General features: G+C 47.3%; 1 protein-coding gene across 12 annotated transcripts in view; it reads left to right on the top strand.

Annotated features, from left to right (window-relative positions):
• Positions 1 to 17898, top strand: part of CTBP2 (C-terminal binding protein 2) — a 251733-nt gene that overhangs the window by 212196 nt on the left and 21639 nt on the right. For 2 of the 12 annotated variants that reach the window (XM_046943169.1, XM_046943170.1), the window contains exon 1: positions 17015 to 17836. The exons of 9 other annotated variants lie outside the window; for them this stretch is intronic. Coding sequence is in view for 1 of the 3 variants with exons in the window: in XM_015289053.4 (XP_015144539.3) it covers positions 6555 to 8211 (1657 nt within the window). In the remaining 2 variants the exon portion in view is untranslated. Of the gene's footprint in view, positions 1 to 1434; positions 8212 to 17014; positions 17837 to 17898 lie in introns of those variants that run through there. One more of the 12 variants, XM_015289053.4, reaches the window with a different exon arrangement.

Raw genomic sequence — 17898 nt, 5'->3', positions numbered from 1 at the left:
AGTGGGGCTGCCAGCTTCAGCCTTGGGGTCATCCCTGCCATGCAGGAGTTGCCCCCATGGAGAGTTGGGGAGTGCAGTAAGATGTGCCTGCAAGGATGGTTCCTCCACAGTGAAATCTTTCATTATTGTAATGTCATAATAAAATATGTTAATCTTTTTTTTTTAAAAAAAAAAAAGCTCGTTTTTAGCCAAAATAATGCATATAAATGCATATATATATGTGTTGAGTCTGCAAGGAAGGTACGCATTTCAAGCTCTTGGCATCATCAGGGAAAGTAAAGCAGGGAGGCAGCCTGCACTCCAGCCTGTTTATCTCCTCAGGACCGTGTTACAACCTAGTAATTAATTATTTTTTATGCAAAGCCCAGACATGCATGGCAGAGTTCAGAATTACAATATATATTCATTTAACAGTGGATTTCTGTGCTGCTTTCTGGGACAGATATAATTCCCATGCTTTTCATTACACGTGCTATTTAAATCTTGATCCCAAATTCTTATTAAAAATGATGAATTTTGACCTAGAGGTCTAATACCTAGTTTTGGAGACAAGGTGCTTGATGTGATTTCCGGAGGATTATTTTAAAGAGCATTCCTAGATTAGATCTTCACAAATTGTTGAGCGATGCGCCCAATGAACCTTGTCTGCTGGCTTTTCAACTGCCGTTCAGCACCCAGATTGATTTTTGGTTTGTAGTCCTTGGCAGGGTGCAGTTGTATGGTATAGGGATACAGCTGATGTATTTATTATCCCTTTGTTGAACCAGGGATGTCGCAATACTTTTTATGCTGACTTGTACTGGTCTCTCCCAATACTTGAAGGCAAAATTGTTTCCTATTGAAGATTCAAGAGCCTGTGGGGTTCATTCTGACCGCTCAAAGTATGTTTTGCAGCTGGGCTTCTTGTTTTGAAATGCAAATGCCTTTTGGAAGCTCCATGGCTTCTCACATTTGTTAGCCACAACACACTTTTTGAGCTCTGGGGTATATCAGCCAGTCTTTGCAGAGAGCTGGGCAGTATGGGGCGATAAGTTCCCATCCCTGGAGGTGTTCAAGGCCAGGTTGGATGGGGCCCTGGGCAGCCTGGTCCAGTATTACATGTGGAGGTTGGTGGCCCTGCCTGTGGCAGGCGGGTTGGAGGTTCATGATCCTTGAGGTCCCTTCCAACCCAGGCCATTCTGTGATTCTGTGTGCCCCTTGAGGTGCTCGTACCCTCATCCTGTGATAAATGTGGAGTAATTCAAGGTAGATGCATCCCTCAGATAAGTCATTGGCGCACACAAAGCGTGATGCGAGCCGTGGTGCTGGCTGGCAATAGCAACAGTGACTGTAGTTTCCTTATGTGAAATAACCTATTTGCTAATTGTTCTCACGATACTAACTGGTGGGAGCTGCCCATTTTTGGAAGCTGACCCCAGTTCCAAATCTCAGTTGGGCACAGCGTGAGCGCATCGCCGGGCTCATCATGCACATGAGCCAGCGGTTACTTCCACCCATCCCCGGCTGGGTTACGTGCGGACGTCAGCTTTTGTTTCATGCTCTCAAGTCATCAAAATGCAGGGTTACAGGAGGCAATGATTGTTTAATAATCAGCTGATCTTTAGTGTGTTCTGTTGTAACGCACCGAGTTGGTGTTTGAGGGGGTTTTGTTGAACTTACAAAGCATCTACGCTTTTGGTTTGGAAATTGGTAAAAGCATGTGGCATGGCTTCAAGAGCTGAGTGCTTTCAGATGCTGTTCTGTTCCTTTGATTATTGAAAATGATTCCTGCACAATCCTGCTAATTTTCTCTTTGTACGCCTCTAATTTTGGGAGACCATTAGAAAGTCCATCTACGCAGAGTGCTTATTGCCGCTGCGAGAGAGGTTTCTGCAGAGCCAAATTTTAGCAAATGCAGTCATTTCCAAGGATTTGGAACATTTTCTTCCTGCGTTTCTTCCCCCAGTTTTTTCTTTAAGATTTGTCCATGCGTGTGCATCACTTGGAGCTCACGCTGCTCCTTTTCCTCTCCATCGCATCCGTTGTTTGGCAGCGTGTAGCTCAGCTCCAGCCCAGTTCTGCTTCCCAGTGCCCTGCAAGCTGCGTACAAGGAGCAGACACCCTAAAAGGCTCTTGAGCCCCAGGGCCATTGGGCACCACCACACATGGTCCTTCCAGTGCAGGCACTGAGGGCAGAGCCACTTATCCCCCCGTTAGCTTTCTGGAGCTTTGTACCTTGTCACCTGAAGCATATTACAAACACGGATTAATCTTAACACCATCTGAATGTGATAGGGCTGTGTTATTATATCCCTCTTGATGGAAGGGAAACCTGTGACTAAGAAATTAAGCAATTTGCTGGCTGACAGTGGCAGAGCAAAGTATAAAGCGTGGGTTTTCTGATACCTGCTCTGTCCATTAACACGAGATGTAGTTATTCTCTGGAGGATTCCTCACTACCGCAGGTAGGGTTTATTTGCCTCAGAGGGGGAAATAGCTTTTCCAATACCGATCTACTTTAGTTTTAGCCACAAACCTGGCAAATTGACACTTGGCAAATGTTGTTTCAGTTCTACGTTCTGCCACAAGAAAATAATTCAGGGGAAAACATCAACGCTTTACTATGTTTAAAAAAAAGATCACGTTTCCAGCAGAAACAACATTTAAACTTGTACTTGAAAAGTATTTTAACATAATAAAAAGCAAAACGAAGAGAAAGTGTACTGTTTTGTTACCCAGGGTAATTTTTCCAGCAGCTTGCTCTCAGAATTCACAATGAAATGTTTTATATCATTGTGAATTACATTTCACATCCATTCTCCCTCGAGTCAGCACTGCAGACACCAAAAGATGTTGTTTACAAATTTGTGTTGCAGATTTAGCATCCTGATTTCTTATCGTGGTTTTTACATGTATAACAGGCTTTCTCCTTGCTGGAAGAAAGCTGAGCTCTTTACCACTGTAGAAGATGCTTGTTCCATACCCCCTGGGAATGATTTCCAGAAGCAATTCTCATTCCGTCCATTTTGACCGTGGTGTTTGAGTGGTGGGCCACCTTTCTTCTCATCTTTCTTTTCAGAGGATACTTCTGTAGTTGTTAGCAAAATGTACTATATGTTATTCCAACACTGAATTGAAACCTAGCGTACTGAGTCACAACTGTGCATTTTTCACGTGATCTGAAATACCAGAGCATTTAATCTCTTGATCAGCTTTTTTTTTTCCTTTTGCCTCTGTATGTGTTTTTTTTTTCCCTAAATACCTCTAGAATTAAAAGATAATGGGAAAATACATTTTTTGCCTGTCCAGCAATCCTTGTCTCCCCCTCATGGCAGGAGTGCCGGTGCCTGCACCCTCCTTCTCTCCCTGAGGTGCAGCTGGGGTCAGTTCTGTTGAGTTGCGTTGGGTTGTGTTGGGTTGGGTTGCATTGGGCTGGGTTGCGTTGGGTTCGGGTATGTTGGGTTGTACTCTTATGCCCCCACACCCTCTCCTGGTGATTGCTGCCTGGTTCTGAGCTCAGAAATAGCTACAGGGCACTGGTATTTTTGCAAGGAGCCGCTGCTACAAATGCAAAAGGAAGGAAAATAAAAAAAACCTTATTGCCCATCTGTAAATACTTCGTTCCAGCCATTTCATACACATTTCTTGACTCAGAGTGAGTGTACCATTCTACCATAAGGACATCTGCTGCGTGGCTGCAGGGAGAAGGACAAGGCCCACAGCCCCTGATCCTGCAGGCCTTTACCTGTGCTTAACATGGAGCCCAGGAATTGGCAATTTGATCCATGGAGGCCCATGTGCTTATAGTAGATCATCCATTATGTAAGAATGCTCCTGGCATTGGTCCGAAGTTGAAGTTTCCTTGCTTGTGTTGGGCAAGCATGATCCGAGCATGTCCTGCTGCCCCAGGTCTTGCACCTGGAGGGACTGATGCAAGCTGCTCTTGGGCTGTGAGGATCTTGGAGATGGGTCTTCGGCTCCTGCTGAACCCACATAGGAACCACCTTCCCTGATCTGTTGGGTTGGGTGAAGTTTCTTCAAGTGTCCATCTTAGAATCATAGAATGGCCTGGGTTGAAAAGGACCATAACGGTCATCTAGTTTCAACCACCCTGCTATGTGCAGAGCTACCAACCACCAGACCAGGCTGCCCAAGGGCAGCGACCCAAGGGCTTATGGAAGCCTTTGATTTTTTCGGAGGCAGTAAATGCTCAGAGCTCCCTTCTGACTTCCCTTGTAGTTGTTCAAGATCAACACTTAGAGAATTTAATTTCTCTGTGACATGTCTTTTTTTCCCGTTGCCAACTGGGGCTTAGCATGGTGACTAAGTTCATTACCAATTTCTTTGAAAACAATGATGGAAGATGCCCTTGATCTGTAGACGAGTATTTTATTATTCTTGCATATACATTTTTAGGACTTTTCTTCTGCCGCTTCAGAGCAAACAAATGGAACAGATCTCTCCGTATCCAGTGGGGAATACATTTTATTCTTTACCAAAATGTTGTTGTAATAAAATGTTTTTGTTTGTTAGAATGTTCTCTGTTTTATTTGTAAGCCACAAATGTGTCTTCCCATTTTGGTTCTCACAAAAGAAGAAATTTTCCAATGTGCCTTAAGTTCGTTAGTTAATTCAATATGATGCCAATCAGATACTCTCTGTGAATTGCATAAATAATCTTTTGGGGCCCATGTTTTGCATGTCTGTGTAATATCCAACAGAATTTTAAAGGCTGTGGTTCTTGGGGACAGAATTGGAGGAGAGAATGTTTGAAGAGGATTTGTAGTATTTACTGCAATAAAGAAATTTAGGGATTACTCAAAGATCCTGTCAGTATTTGGGTCAGAAATATAGCCCAGAGGCATTAGTATGATAGGCAAGTAGAAGCATTAGACTGTATTAGTGATTTAGCTATCATAATAGCACAAAAGTCTATCATGTGATGGCTAGTGCACCAAACATTTATTGTGGGTTAGCAGTGAAAACACACAGGCTGTCTTGCAAACAGACCAAAGGCGGCTGTTTCCCCTTTGCTGAGTCTGTCCTGGCAGGCAGGTGCTTGAGGTGAAGAAATTTGTTACTGCTTCAGAGAAGGACAACATTGTTTCCTTCCAAGCATTTTAATTAGTAAAGGAAAATGTTGCTTCACTCACAGTGATTTGCTACATAAGTACTGGATGACCTGTTCTCCTAGGAAAAGGAGTATGAGAGCAGAAGCAGCGCTTGATGAGTTAGAAATATGTTTTGGGGAGCCATTTTAATAGCTTTTCTGAAAATGGTAACTGTACATGGAAATTCTTATTACGTTTCCAAATCACAGTTTTCTGTCGTGTGATTCCATCTGAATCCTTCTGCGTACTCCAGCTGTACAAAAAATACTTAATCCATATGAATACTGAAAGACCACGAGGTACAAATTGAGTTTTGTCTGATGTCTTTGAGTGTTTTCCCACCTCGTAAACATGTGTTTCTTTTTCTGAAGGAAACAGGAGATGATAGGCAGAGGTCTCTTGCTCCTTTTTGCTTTGTAGGGTCAGGGTTTAGGTCCTTTGATCCTCCCCTCCTTGCCCCTGACCTCTGGTAGGGTCTTAAAATCATACATTCCAGATTACACCTCCACAATTTTCTGTCCTGGGATGATGAAAGGATTTGCGTATTATGGTAATAACGCAAAGAATCCTTCTGGTGCCTCGCTAGTATAGCTAATTTGAAACTACAACAAAAAATGTAATTTCCAAAGCAAATTACAGTATCCATTAAGTGTTAAACAGATACCTAACTAATTTCTAATCACTCTTGTATTCCTGTGTATCCAGCACTGGTCTTTTTATAGGCCTGCCTGCATGCTCCCATTTAATTTGTCCTTAGCTGTGTGCAGTGGATTAGCATTTCATCAGAGCGGATTAAGATTGAGCTGACATTGGAGCTTTCCTTTTTATTTTGGTACATGTGCGCGGGGCCGTGTGGATACGGCGCGTTCTGTTATCTCACTGCCCGTCCTCCGCAGGCACTGGTGTGGTTGGGAGCGGTGAATTTACGAGGAAGGAGACAACTGAAACGGATGAAAAAGGTGTCAAAAGCAACATGCAAAAAAAAAAAAAAAAAAAAAAAAACAACAAATTCCCTCGGGGGAGAAATTGCATTGAGATTGCTGGCTGGGTTGGTGCAGAAGATTTCATCGGGCTAAAATGATGTCACATGGAGGAAAGGCTTTAGCGGTTTTATTTAGCCCCTAATCCCCGCGCTGCTCGGCCAGTCATCCATGTGAGCACACTGTCCTGAGCGGCAGAGGATAAAGCATTGCAGCTGAGTGCAGTGGCCCTCTTCTGCAGCCGTGTTGCACGGGAAGGTCCTTCCCCCACTGCTGTGGAGCCAGGCTGGGTTACATGCTTCGCCTCCTAAAGTTTCGAAGAATTAATAATTCAGGTGACACTTGGAAAGATAAAGCCACCGGTCGGCTTGTGAAGGGAGGGCTCGGGCCAGGCACGGTCTGCTGTTGATGCTGGCAGGGGAAGCGGTGAGAAGGAAGGTGCCTCCACTTCTCCGTCCTAGTGGGAGCAAGCAGTGCGGCGGTGATGCCCATCCCCAGCAAGCACCCCAACATCGGCCGCTCGCAGAGCTGGGATGCCTCCGGTTGGTATGAGGGCGCCTGGGAGGGTGAGAATGCCTTCGAGTACCAGAGGCCGCCAGGCCGGAGGAGCTCCCTGACCTACGGTGGTGAGGGTGGCTGGTATGAGCCGCCGGGCCTCCGTGCCAACGATATCATCTTGCAGGGCGGTGCGGAGCTGAAGCAAGAGGCGTACCCCTACCAGGATGCTGCCTTCGCCCCAGGGCCCCTCAGGAAGGGCTCTGTCCCTGACTTCACCTACTGTGACCGGCAGGCAGTCATGGCCGGACGGGGCACCCAGGATTACTACAGCGACCCGTCCTTGGCCGCTAGGTCACCCAAGGACCCTCGTTGCTACCAGGCGGTGAGCCGGCCACTGGCGGGCTACGGAGCGCCAGGCAGCCGACTGTCTTGGGACCAGGCTCCGGGCCGCCCGCCTGCACCCCCAGAGGCTGCCCGCCTCTACAGGGACCCCAAAATGGCCATGGATGGGCAGCGACTGCGCAACAGGGACGTCTCGCCAGCACGGTATGGCACGGAGCCCCCCAGCCTGCGGTATGGAGCGGAGCCACCGAACTTCCCTGGCCGTCCAGCCTATGGCGATGGTGCTGAGCGGCCTCCTGAGGCAGCGGGCAGCAGACAAACCGTCCCCACATGTCTAGTGGTGGATCCTGCTGGTGGCTATGGGCCAGGCCGGGAGGGCACCGGCACCAAGGGCCCGTACGACAGCTACGAGACAATGGCGGTGGCACCAACCCACCCGCCAGTGCCCACGGCCTTCCCCGGACAGGAGGGAAAGAGGAGCTTCGACCCTGAGTTTGTGGCATTGCTGCGTGCTGAGGGCGTCTCGGAGAGTACCTTTGCTGCTCTGCTGCAGCAGGGCTTCGACTCGCCCAACCTGCTGGCCATGATGGAGGAGAACGACATCAAGTCGGTGGCTCCCAACCTGGGGCAGGCACGTGTGCTGTCACGCATCGCCCACAACTACAAGGCCGAAATGCAGCTGCAGCGGCAGGAGCGGAGGAGCGGATCGCTGCGCCCCAGGACTCGCTCCAACAGCTTCAGCCACCGCGGAGAGCTGCCGGGTGACTATGGGCTGAGCATGGGCTCGGGACCGGCTGCCGACGGCCTCGCGGCCCCACAGCCTCCATTGCAGCCACCCTCCCCAAGGGCCGGGGAGATGCACCGGCGGCCATCCAGCGCCCCCACCCAGCACCTACTGGAGACCACCTACCCCACCGGCACTCCGCAGGGGCCGCAATTCCTCTCCAATTCCGGATACAACACGCCCCTGCCTTGCAACGTGCACCCACGGCTGGCGTCCACCTATTCCGCTCCTTCTGGCGCACCCATGGCCACAGCCAACCCACATGCCAGCCCCAAAACGGCGTACCCAACCACCTACACCGTGCCCATGGAGCTGATGAAGAGAGAGCGGACGGCGGCATCACCAGCCCCCAGCCCACATGGCAGCCCGCAGCTCCTCCGCCGGCCAGGTGCACCCGGGGACAGCAGCCTGGCACCCGCCGGCCCCGCGTTCCCTGCACAGCTCTCCCCGTACCCGAAGCTCAGCAGGCGCACGGGGCCTCCTGTCATTGTCTCCACAATGGCATCGCCCGAACCAAGTAACCTCCTAAGGATCTTTGTCTGTGTGGTATTTTAGAGTCACTTTGTTGTTGTTTGTGTGAATTCCTGAGAAACATGGGCAGGCGTAGTCAGGTTTTGTGCCTCTCCTGTTTAGAAAAGGGCTTCTTTATAAGGCTACACACAGCTGGAGATGCTGGTTCTCCCTGTGTGGTTAAAGTCTAAATATTTCATTTGCTCAGCTAACTTCAGCTAACAGTAAGCAGCACATCAGGTAACGCGGCTGTGGGTAAGCTTTCCATCCTGTTGTTTGTGGAGAATGGGAGATGAGATACAGCGCTCGCTGAGCAATGAGGACCATGGGGTTTGCTGCAGATCGACTTTTTACTGCTGTTATCAGGCACAAACTTGTTCCTCAAGGAAATAGTTAGCATTGTTTTGACTGAATCCATCAGATAGCTGATGGCATTACTTGGGAATTGACTTACCTTCGGCCATTACCTAAGTCTTTTCTTCTTATTATTAATTTGCTGTTTTATCAGGCATATAAAATAATCCCCCTGATTTCCTTCTGGAGATGTCTATAAGGGAAGTGATACAGCTGTTAAAGTAATAGGGCTGTGCTTAAAACTAAAAGCCTGTCGTTAGGCTCTAGAACAGTAAAAATGAATGGTGACTCCTCTTCTCCCTTCCCCTTTCGGAAGCTGCGATACACGGCCGGGTGGTTTGGGCAGGCTTAGGAGATAGTAGCCCCAAAAATATGCCACCAAGTAAGGGGAAAATCAGAAAATCTGTTCATTTGTGGCTTGACTTGTTTGAAAGAATGCACAGAAAACCCTTGAAATGTTTTTTCCTGGCAGTGAGTGTGTGGTCAGGGAATTTTCTCTCTGCATAGTTTATCTGAACTGCCATACAAACAAGTCTCAAACAGTGTGCCCTGCAAGCACACGCACACAAAGCCTTAATAAAAGTCTACCATTTATAGGCGTGGAAGCAGTGCCAAACCGGTGATGGCATTCCACAGGAATCTAAATAAAGAAGGATTTTGTGAGTGGAAGTGATAAAGTTGTCAAAACGCAGCCGGTTGGCGCAGCCCTTGCCCTGGCTTACTGTAATTACATGGCTCGAGAGGGGATGCCCTTTCTTTCGTGCTCATGCATCCTTTGTGCAGCTGGCGTAAGGTATTGATTTATAGCAATACTTAAATATTAGGCAACGCACTTTGTGTTGACACGGATCAGAAGCAAAAGTGGTAAATCCAGGCAGTGCTTTTAAATCACCAGTTTCCCAAAGCCCAAAAGAAGGGCAGAGTGGCACAATGCGGGGAGCACAAGCATGTTATTCACAGCGCGATCGATGCGAGGGGCCGCAGTAACGCATGTATTGGAGCAGCCTCCTTTGGAACCAGCAGCCATCCCCTCCTGCCATTTGTCTCCTATATAAACCACAAACCTTACTCTCTAAAAATCTATTTACTATCTATTTTCTTTAAAAGAATTACCGGCGCACAGCAAGAGGAAGCCGGCAGCATTTCAGCTCTGCTGAGCTCTTTCTCACTACTCAAACCTCTTTTTTCCCCCCTACAACCAACTCATTTGCATGAGGATGACATTTGTTGCTCCAGTAATTTCATCTGATAATGGCCAGCTTGCAAAGCGGATCTGAAAACATATTCCTTAATTATGTGTTGCTAAGCAACCAGAGGGTTTGGACATAATCACAGAAAGATTATCTTCTCATTGAAGTCCCTGAAAGGTTTAGCTGAAGTAGGACCTGTAAAATTGTCTTCGTTTTTGTTTATCTCCCCCTTTTTATTTTCCAAATAGCCGGAGAGGTTTTCTTCCCGTTAAACTGTATTTTAGAAGTAGAAGCCAAGGTAAGACCCGCTGCAGAGGGAAGGCTGAGGCTGAGGAATGGAAGGTGTGGCGGTTCTGCATCCTCGAGTGGTGCTGAGGAATTACTGTTTAAGGAACACCATTGCTAAGGAGCATTCGCACTTGCAGGCGAGGTGATAAACGAGCCTTACGAGTATGTTAGCGTGTTTGTACAACATCGGGTGGATGACAGAAACTTGACTAAACCCAGGAACATTGTATTTACCAGCAGGAAGAGGGAGGACGCATGTCTGGGAGCCACGAGCTCCCTCCTGGCTGTAGCTTTTGCTGTGGATCCGTGAGTCAGGAGGTGGAAGCAGTTTCAGTGTTCAACTCCGTCTCTAAATGGCTGCACGTATTTTCTGTCGGAGTAGGTTAATGTCGGCTTGGTCAGCAGAGAGTTGTATAATGTCTGCTGTAGTCCACGGATGTGTTGAAGGTTGGTAAATGAATAGAGGTTTAAAACAAGTCATTTTGTTGTTGTTGTTGTTTTTCAAGTCTTGTTGGGCTGTGTATAGCAGTCTTCTAAACTGAGCATGTTTCCAGGTACCCAAGTGGTGGTTTTGTGCCAAGCTTTGATACTCTGCGTTGTGTCCTTTGGTACAAGCAGTGGGATCTCTTGCCCCAGCTTTTGGGGTTTGATAAAGTATTCAGGAAAAGTTGGATGGATTGTCCTTCCTGGGCAAGGTGATCCCTGCTCCAAGCCACAGCAGTGGCAAGCAGAGAAAGAGCCTACAAGGTGTATGGAAGGTGTTGCACAAAAGGAGAAGCGAGGTCACTTGGCATCCCACCCAAGTAAGAGCTGGTTAAAAGCCCAACCTCCTCCTACACAGGGAAAGCCAGGCTGAGGATGGCTGCCTTCCCTGGGCAAGTAATGCTCTCCAGTGTGAAAGGGACTCATCTTTTGGTTTATCAGCTTAGAGCCCGGCTCGAAATGCCTTTCCCTGTGATTAGCTTAGCTCTGCTGATACTGTTTAACACCTGATGGTAATTCTTTTTATTGGCATTTTCCACCCTGTGACAGACAGAAATGGTGTTAACCATGTATTGGTTGCAGGCTGAGAGGGCATAGTCAGGGGCAAGAGCCTTGACAGTTGTTGAGGGATGGTTGAAAGAGCTAAATTTACCCATTCTTTTAAGAGTCATGTGTTGAAATTGTAATTGCTTGTTACGGGCAGAGAGTGTAGCAGTGATATTTCATGCGCAATATAAATTTCATGAGCATTTGTTGATGTTGGTTTGTTCCCTGCCCAATGTACCGTATAGCGAGCAGTTCAGAAATCAGCTGCAGGTTTTCTTCACTGCATTTTCTGTACAGATTGTACCATGTAATCACAATGTATACATGTAAAGCAGCTCAATTAACAATCCAGACTGAAGGAGCACCACAGCAAGCTCCATGCACTGAATAAATCTGATTTAATTTGCACATTGACCTGACAGACCATAGCAAGTCCTTGGAGCCATTCCCAAGGAGTGTGTTCCTCCAGGTGAAGTACGTCTGCACGGCATGCACCGCCAACACCACGGGCTAATTATTTTAACTGGGATTGTAACTTCCATACAAAAACATTTGATTGAAATCAGCAGATGTGTCTTGCTAGTGTCCACTGTCCTGACGGTCATGTTATCTTTTGTGATGTGGTATGGGTACAAGACGGGAATAACTCGCACTGAGTTTGGGCAGAAGGCTCACAAAGACCTGGCTTAGCATCATTTGCATGTGCAAACTCTCACCAACCTTGCTGTGGCAGATGAGTGTGCAGATGTTTGTTGTGTGTGGGACTTCAAATTGGTGTTACTAGAGCTGCTCTCATTAATGGTGTGCATAGCTGGAGCACAGAGCATGCAGGAGAGGAGCTGCAGTCTGACTTGATAAAACACTGACTATCGTGGCCAACATGAACGCAGGATTCACTGATTACAGAGAATATGCTTCTAAAATACTTCTTAAAAGTTGAAGTGTGCTTTTTATAATGGCTTTATCAAAAGCAATATAAAGTGTCAAACTCATTCCAGGTGCAATTCATTGACTTTAGTGCCATGGCAATAAAAATGAGTTTGGCCTGTCGGAGGAGAACGTGTTGTTGATGCACAAGTATTGTCATCTTCAATTTACACTTTCCTCTTACCCTGTAGATCTCTATCATTGTTAGGACTTCCATATATCCACAGCATTCTTTGGCTATATTTGCTGACAATTTTTTTGAGCTTTCTCATAAGTCGTTTCCATAGCTACAAACTTGGCGTTCATAGAGGGGAAAAAATGTTAAAGGTTCCTGATCATTATTATATTACACATCTTTATATTTCTTCTTGTCTCGCATAGCACTGCGCCGCAGAGCACTTTAATGGGAATGCTGCAGCACCGAATTGTCTGTTATTTCAAGAAGTGGAGTTGGGTGCTGAGGTGAATCCTTAAAAAGCAGAAGAGCGGAATCATTAAGCCACTGATTTAAATGCTGCAGATGCAGGACATATATTAGTAATGTTTATATATAGCACCTTGCAGATGAGCCTTTGACTTCTGCACGTAAATAAAACCTGACATTAACAGCATTCCGCTGGCTTTTGGTGAAGCTAGCTAATGTACAACCTCTTCTGTTTTCTGTTTCTAGGGCTTTGTTACAGATGAAATGTTGATGTTTTTATTCACATGCTCTTTTCTGATGCAATAGTGCTCTCACCTCCCCAGTGAAACCGGGGCAGCTGAGCTGGGCAGCCAAGCTGTGCCCACCTTGTCAGGAGCAGCACCTGGCTCTGTGGCAGGAGCCTTGCCCCATGCACCGGAGCAGCCTGGTGCAGTGCAACAGCAGGTTTGGGAGCATGCAGGGGCCTCGCCTTCTGCACTCGCAATCCAATTAGCTTCTGCAGAGCAGATGGAGCGGATTAGTGCCTGGCTTGCCTTCTTCCGCCCTCTTCCCCAGTGCGAAGGGTGTCAAGGCCAGCAATCGGCTTACGTGTGAGTCCCGTGGCACATGGAGATGTGGCTCCCACCCTGCCTGCCTGGGGTCACCCTGTGCCCAGTGGGCTGGGTCCAGTTCTCAGGTAGCTGGGAAAGTCTTGACCTAACCTTGGAGATTGGGAAACCAATGGCAAATAGAAAAGCAGAGGCAGCCAAGGAGGGGCTGGGAGAAGGGGCAGATAGTGATAGGCCAAGGCTTAGAACTAAAAGAAGGGAAATATAGGTTGGATTTCAGAAGGGAAATTGTTTACTCAGAGGATGATGAGGCCCTGGCACAGGTTGCACAGAGAAGCTGTGGCATCTCTGGGCATGCCCAGAGGTCTGCCAGGCCAGTTTGACATTTTATTTATACATGTGGATATATACACGTGTGAAAATGGGAAGAAAAGCTCTCAAAAATATAATCTGTGCATTGTCATTGTCCATTTGGATCAGCACCTCTGCACAGTTAGAAGAGTTTTGCCAGGAGTGATTTGGTTTGGTTTTCAAGCAGTTTGTTGTTTCCTAGGTTGTTGTATGGACTTGGCGAGTAAATAAACAGAAGGGACTTTGCTTAGACAGCAAACACAGTGAGAGGTAGTAAGTTAGGATATACTTTCAACCAAAAAGAAGTCAGAAAAAAAGAATATCAAAAGAGGTCCCAGTTGAAACATTTGGGATGTATGCTCTTGGATGTTAAGATGGTACCATGGGTGCAGGGCCAGGGGGTGCAACAACCTGATGATGCACCCTTGGCACCTCTGCAGGTCTTCTTAACCCCTGCACGTGTCCTGACACTTGTTCTAACACTGCAAATCCCTGCACAGTTTCAAGCTGCCTCCTACACACTCCTCTGCTGATTGTGGGGATTATCATCGGCCTTTCCTTATGGTGGCTCTTGTTGGAGTCTCACCATTAGCCACGGAGTGAAAAAAGAACGGGGATGGAAATGTCACACGCAATCATCTGTAATGTTCCCTGCCTTCCTCTGAATGCTTTATGATAAAGTTTAAAATGAATATTCAGAAAGTACAATAGTTCATGCAAGTGCATGTGTTTTGCTTTGATGATGAAAGAAGTCTTGATTAGTATGTATTATGAAAGATAAAAGGAAGTATTCAGCGTGGACAGCAGAGAGCTTATCTGCATCTAGGCTGTCCCACTGGGACAATGGGGTAATTGGGAAAACCCAACCATAGCTTTCATTGTCCCGCCTATCGACCTCTCACTTGTTCTGTCCTTGAATTCTTGGTCACGTTGGGTGGATCTGCGTAAGAGTGGAAGTTGCCAGCTTAAGCACTGAAAGTTTTGGTCTAAAGATGTTAAATTAGCTGTTTCAGTAGCAACTGGGGCCAAGAAGCCCCAGCCATGGATTGCTGCACTATCATTAGTGGATCACAGTGGTGCTGAGCAGCCTGTTGTGTGCTGTCAGCTCGTCTTTATCCAGCAAGGAGAAGTCTTCTGTACTTGCTGTTCTTCCTTACAGCCATGGAGCTCATGCATTAGCAGCCCCACGTGCTGCGTTTTACTTTCTTAAATCCAGGTTTCTGGTTTTGAAGCTTGCATGAGAAGAGCCAAAGAAATGAATATTTCTAATTTTTGAGACTCTCTTTCTGGAAAAGCAGTTTCCAAAAGGGAGCAGTGAGTGAGGCTGTACCTCCATCTGAATAAACGGCGGTTTTGCCATTCATTGCAGCAGAAGAAAGATTTTACCCTCTCCTGCAGAAGCAATCAGCTCCACATAACTTACTTTTATTTCATTTCTTAAAATTAGATCTACAAAAGCAATGGTTTCTTTAAGCAAGAGGAGCTGTAAATTTCATGCCTTGAATGCCTGTGCATTATTAAAAATAATAGGTTATATTTGTCAAATGGATAATGAGTAGGTTTCTTTCTCTGTTTTTCAGTATTTTAATGAGTACAGGAAATGTTTGCTATTTATTTGCTTTCAGGTTTTACCAAGGAGCTCTGGAGATAATTGTCAAATTTCCAAATGCGTATCAATATTTCATGAAGTGCTGTTTTTCCTCTGTTCATGAAGGAGTTGGTCTATTAGCACTAGGAACACTCCTGCAATGCCACAGCCCCATGTCCTGCCACATCCCCCCCTTGGCCCCATGCCTGGGCTGTGCAGGTCGGGGTGTGCCTTACACAGATACTGGATCCATCCAGGTTGTGCTATGGAAAAAAATATTCCACCTTTCCTACCAGCAGCCAATTAAATGCTCTTGAATTATTAAAGCTCAGATTGCTTTTAAATATAGCAGTGTTGGTAGTGTTGTGCATGGGTGTTGGCTGTCCACCTTTCAGTTGGTTCTGTGTGGTCAGCTTGACTGGGACATGCAGTGCTGGCTGTGTGTTAGCAGCTATTGTTCTGGTCTGGATGCTTGCCATTGAGAAGTGGTTTGGTTGTGCATGCAGTAGAGTGCTTCCTTCTTTGCTTCTGACATTTCAGTTTCATGTGAAATTCCTGTTCTTGCTATTAGGCTACTTACCCTGTTTCTGGTTTACTCCCCCTAAAACTCAGATGTGTCAGACTCTGCTCCTGTTAATGAATGATAAGCCTGTTGAGCTCATTGCAGTGCTCTTGAGGAAGAAAACATAACTCAGAAGGTGAAAATGATTCATAGATATCGGCCCACTGTGTGCTGCTCTGGAGAGAGCTGTACAAAAATATTCATGGGTAAACTGTTGTGGCTTTTTAACTGTTACAAATGGCTGGGTTGCCATACCTGCTTCACTGGTCATAGGGGAGAGGTGGCTGTGCAAAGAGCAAAAATTGAGACTTAAAGTTTTACTCAGCTGAGCCCAGGGTGGAACATCAGCGTGGAAACCTAAGAGGGTATGGAGAGCTGGAAGGTGAGTGGGAATTGCACCCAGGTCTACAGGCTACTCAGAAGGAGTGGTAATGCATTGGCACAGCTGCCCAGGGAGTGCTGGGGTCACCGTCCCTGGAGGTGTTCCAGAACTGTGGGAATGTGGCACTGAGGGAAGTGGGCATGATGGGGGTGGGTGGGCTGGGCTTGGAGATTTTAGAGGTCTTTTCCAGCTGTGATCTCCATGACTAAGATTTTATGACAAAGGGAGATGGGACGTGCTGTAGAGGCAGGACGTGGCACGTGCTGTGACAGCAGCAGATGTGCAAGACCTGTGGGTCAGGAGACCCAGAAAGAGCTTGCTTGGCTGCTCCATGGCAAGAGCAGTGGCTGTTGCTTGGAGAAGGAGGGGTGAGTCCTGGGGGAAGGGCAGAGCTGGCTTTGTGATGGAGGGCTCTGAAGAAGATGCCTTGAAGTGGCAAAAGACATCAAAACTGGCATATGAGCCTGGCTATATTTTGGGTTAATTTTAAGATGAATGACAACACGTTGCTGTCCCTGGAGGTGCTGAGGAAACGTGTAGATGTGGCACTGAGAGACATAGTTTAGTGGGCGGTGTTGGTGGTGGGCGGGTGGTTTGACTGGGTGATCTTAGAGGTCTTTTCCAACTTCAGTGATCCAATGGTTCTGTTCTGTGCTTCTCTGGGCTACAGTCAACCAGAGCGGGTTGGTTGTGAGGAGCTACTGGCTACACAAACCATGATATCAGCTGCAGAGGAGAAAGAGAAGTGGCAATTATACAATATTGGCATGACAAGAGTTTGTGGGGGTAGTGAATTTCTGGTGGCTCAATATCAGAAAATTCCAGACTGCAGACAGAGGTATCGGTCAGGGAAGGTGGTGCTCAGGGTCACAGGCAGGTGCCTTGTGAACTAAAAAGCATCTTCTAAAGGACGTGCAGCTGTGAATGAGATAAATCCAGAGATCTGTTGGACTGTCTTGCTTTTTCACTCTTGGCAGTCGTTCCATGTCAGTAGATGAGCTTTGTCCTGGTGAATGCAAAGGGAAGTCCCCTCCTCTCCCGGTGCAGTGAATTGGTGTCCTTAGGAGCAGCGGTGCTGGGCAGTCAGCCCAACCAGTTGGGTCCACACCTGTGTATGGCATGCAGGCAGCTGAGCAGGGCAGGATCAGCGGGGGAGGAGGCCTGGGATCTGGCAGCCACCGAGAAGGCGAGTGGATCAGCAGAGCCATGCGGGAGGCAGATCTCACAGAAGGACTGGAGGGACAACATGGGCTGCTGCAAGGCTCGGCGCTATGGGAGGTTGTTGCACGGCTCTGTGTTGCACAACCAGCTACAGTTTGGGAAGAGCACTTCAGTGAGAGCCAGGGGGATACTCCATGGCTCTCCCTGGGGGCGGACTGCAGGCGGCTTTTGCTGCGGGAAGGAAGAGGTGTTGGATGCCAGTAAGGAAGAGCGCTGCTGTAACTCCTTCCGAAAAGCCTCTCCTGCTCCTCCCAGAGGCCTCAGGCTCCGGAGCAGCAGCTGGCCTCCAGAAGATAAGCAGTTTGCAATGCAATCTCTTCCTTGCTTGCGCTCATTTGTGGTTCGGCCATGGGTTGCCTGCACCAGATGCCAGGAGTGCTTAATTCCCTCCCATGATGCCCCTCCAACGGGTGGAATTTGGCCACTCGCTGCACTCCGGGACACTTTCCTGGGGGATCTCCAATTTCCTTTACTCCCACTCTGGGAAAATATTAGGCTCACGGTGTTAATATGCCTCTTGCCTGTTTGTTTGCTTAATCTGTTCGTAAGGCATCTAGCCAAGGCACTGACCAATGAGTACATACCAGGCGGTGCTGGGCAGCTGGCTGCGAGCACAGCAAGGCTGGTAGAAGGCAAGAGAGCAGAAGAAAGGGGCAAATACTGGAATTAGCAACAGCAAGCCAACCAAAATACTGCAGCTGGACAGGCAGAACCCTAAAGATAGACAGTTTCTAAGAAGCTATTCCATGCTTGCAAGCAGCACTGCTGGTAACATTCACAAAATGTTTGTGATTTGAATTTTTTGCAAGCTCCTCCTCCCAGATTCATGT

Source organism: Gallus gallus, chromosome 6 (genome assembly GCF_016699485.2).
Source record: "Gallus gallus isolate bGalGal1 chromosome 6, bGalGal1.mat.broiler.GRCg7b, whole genome shotgun sequence".
Classification (NCBI taxonomy): domain Eukaryota; kingdom Metazoa; phylum Chordata; class Aves; order Galliformes; family Phasianidae; genus Gallus; species Gallus gallus.
The sequence above is the reverse complement of the archived record's forward strand: the minus strand, read 5'-3'. Positions and strand labels throughout refer to the sequence as shown.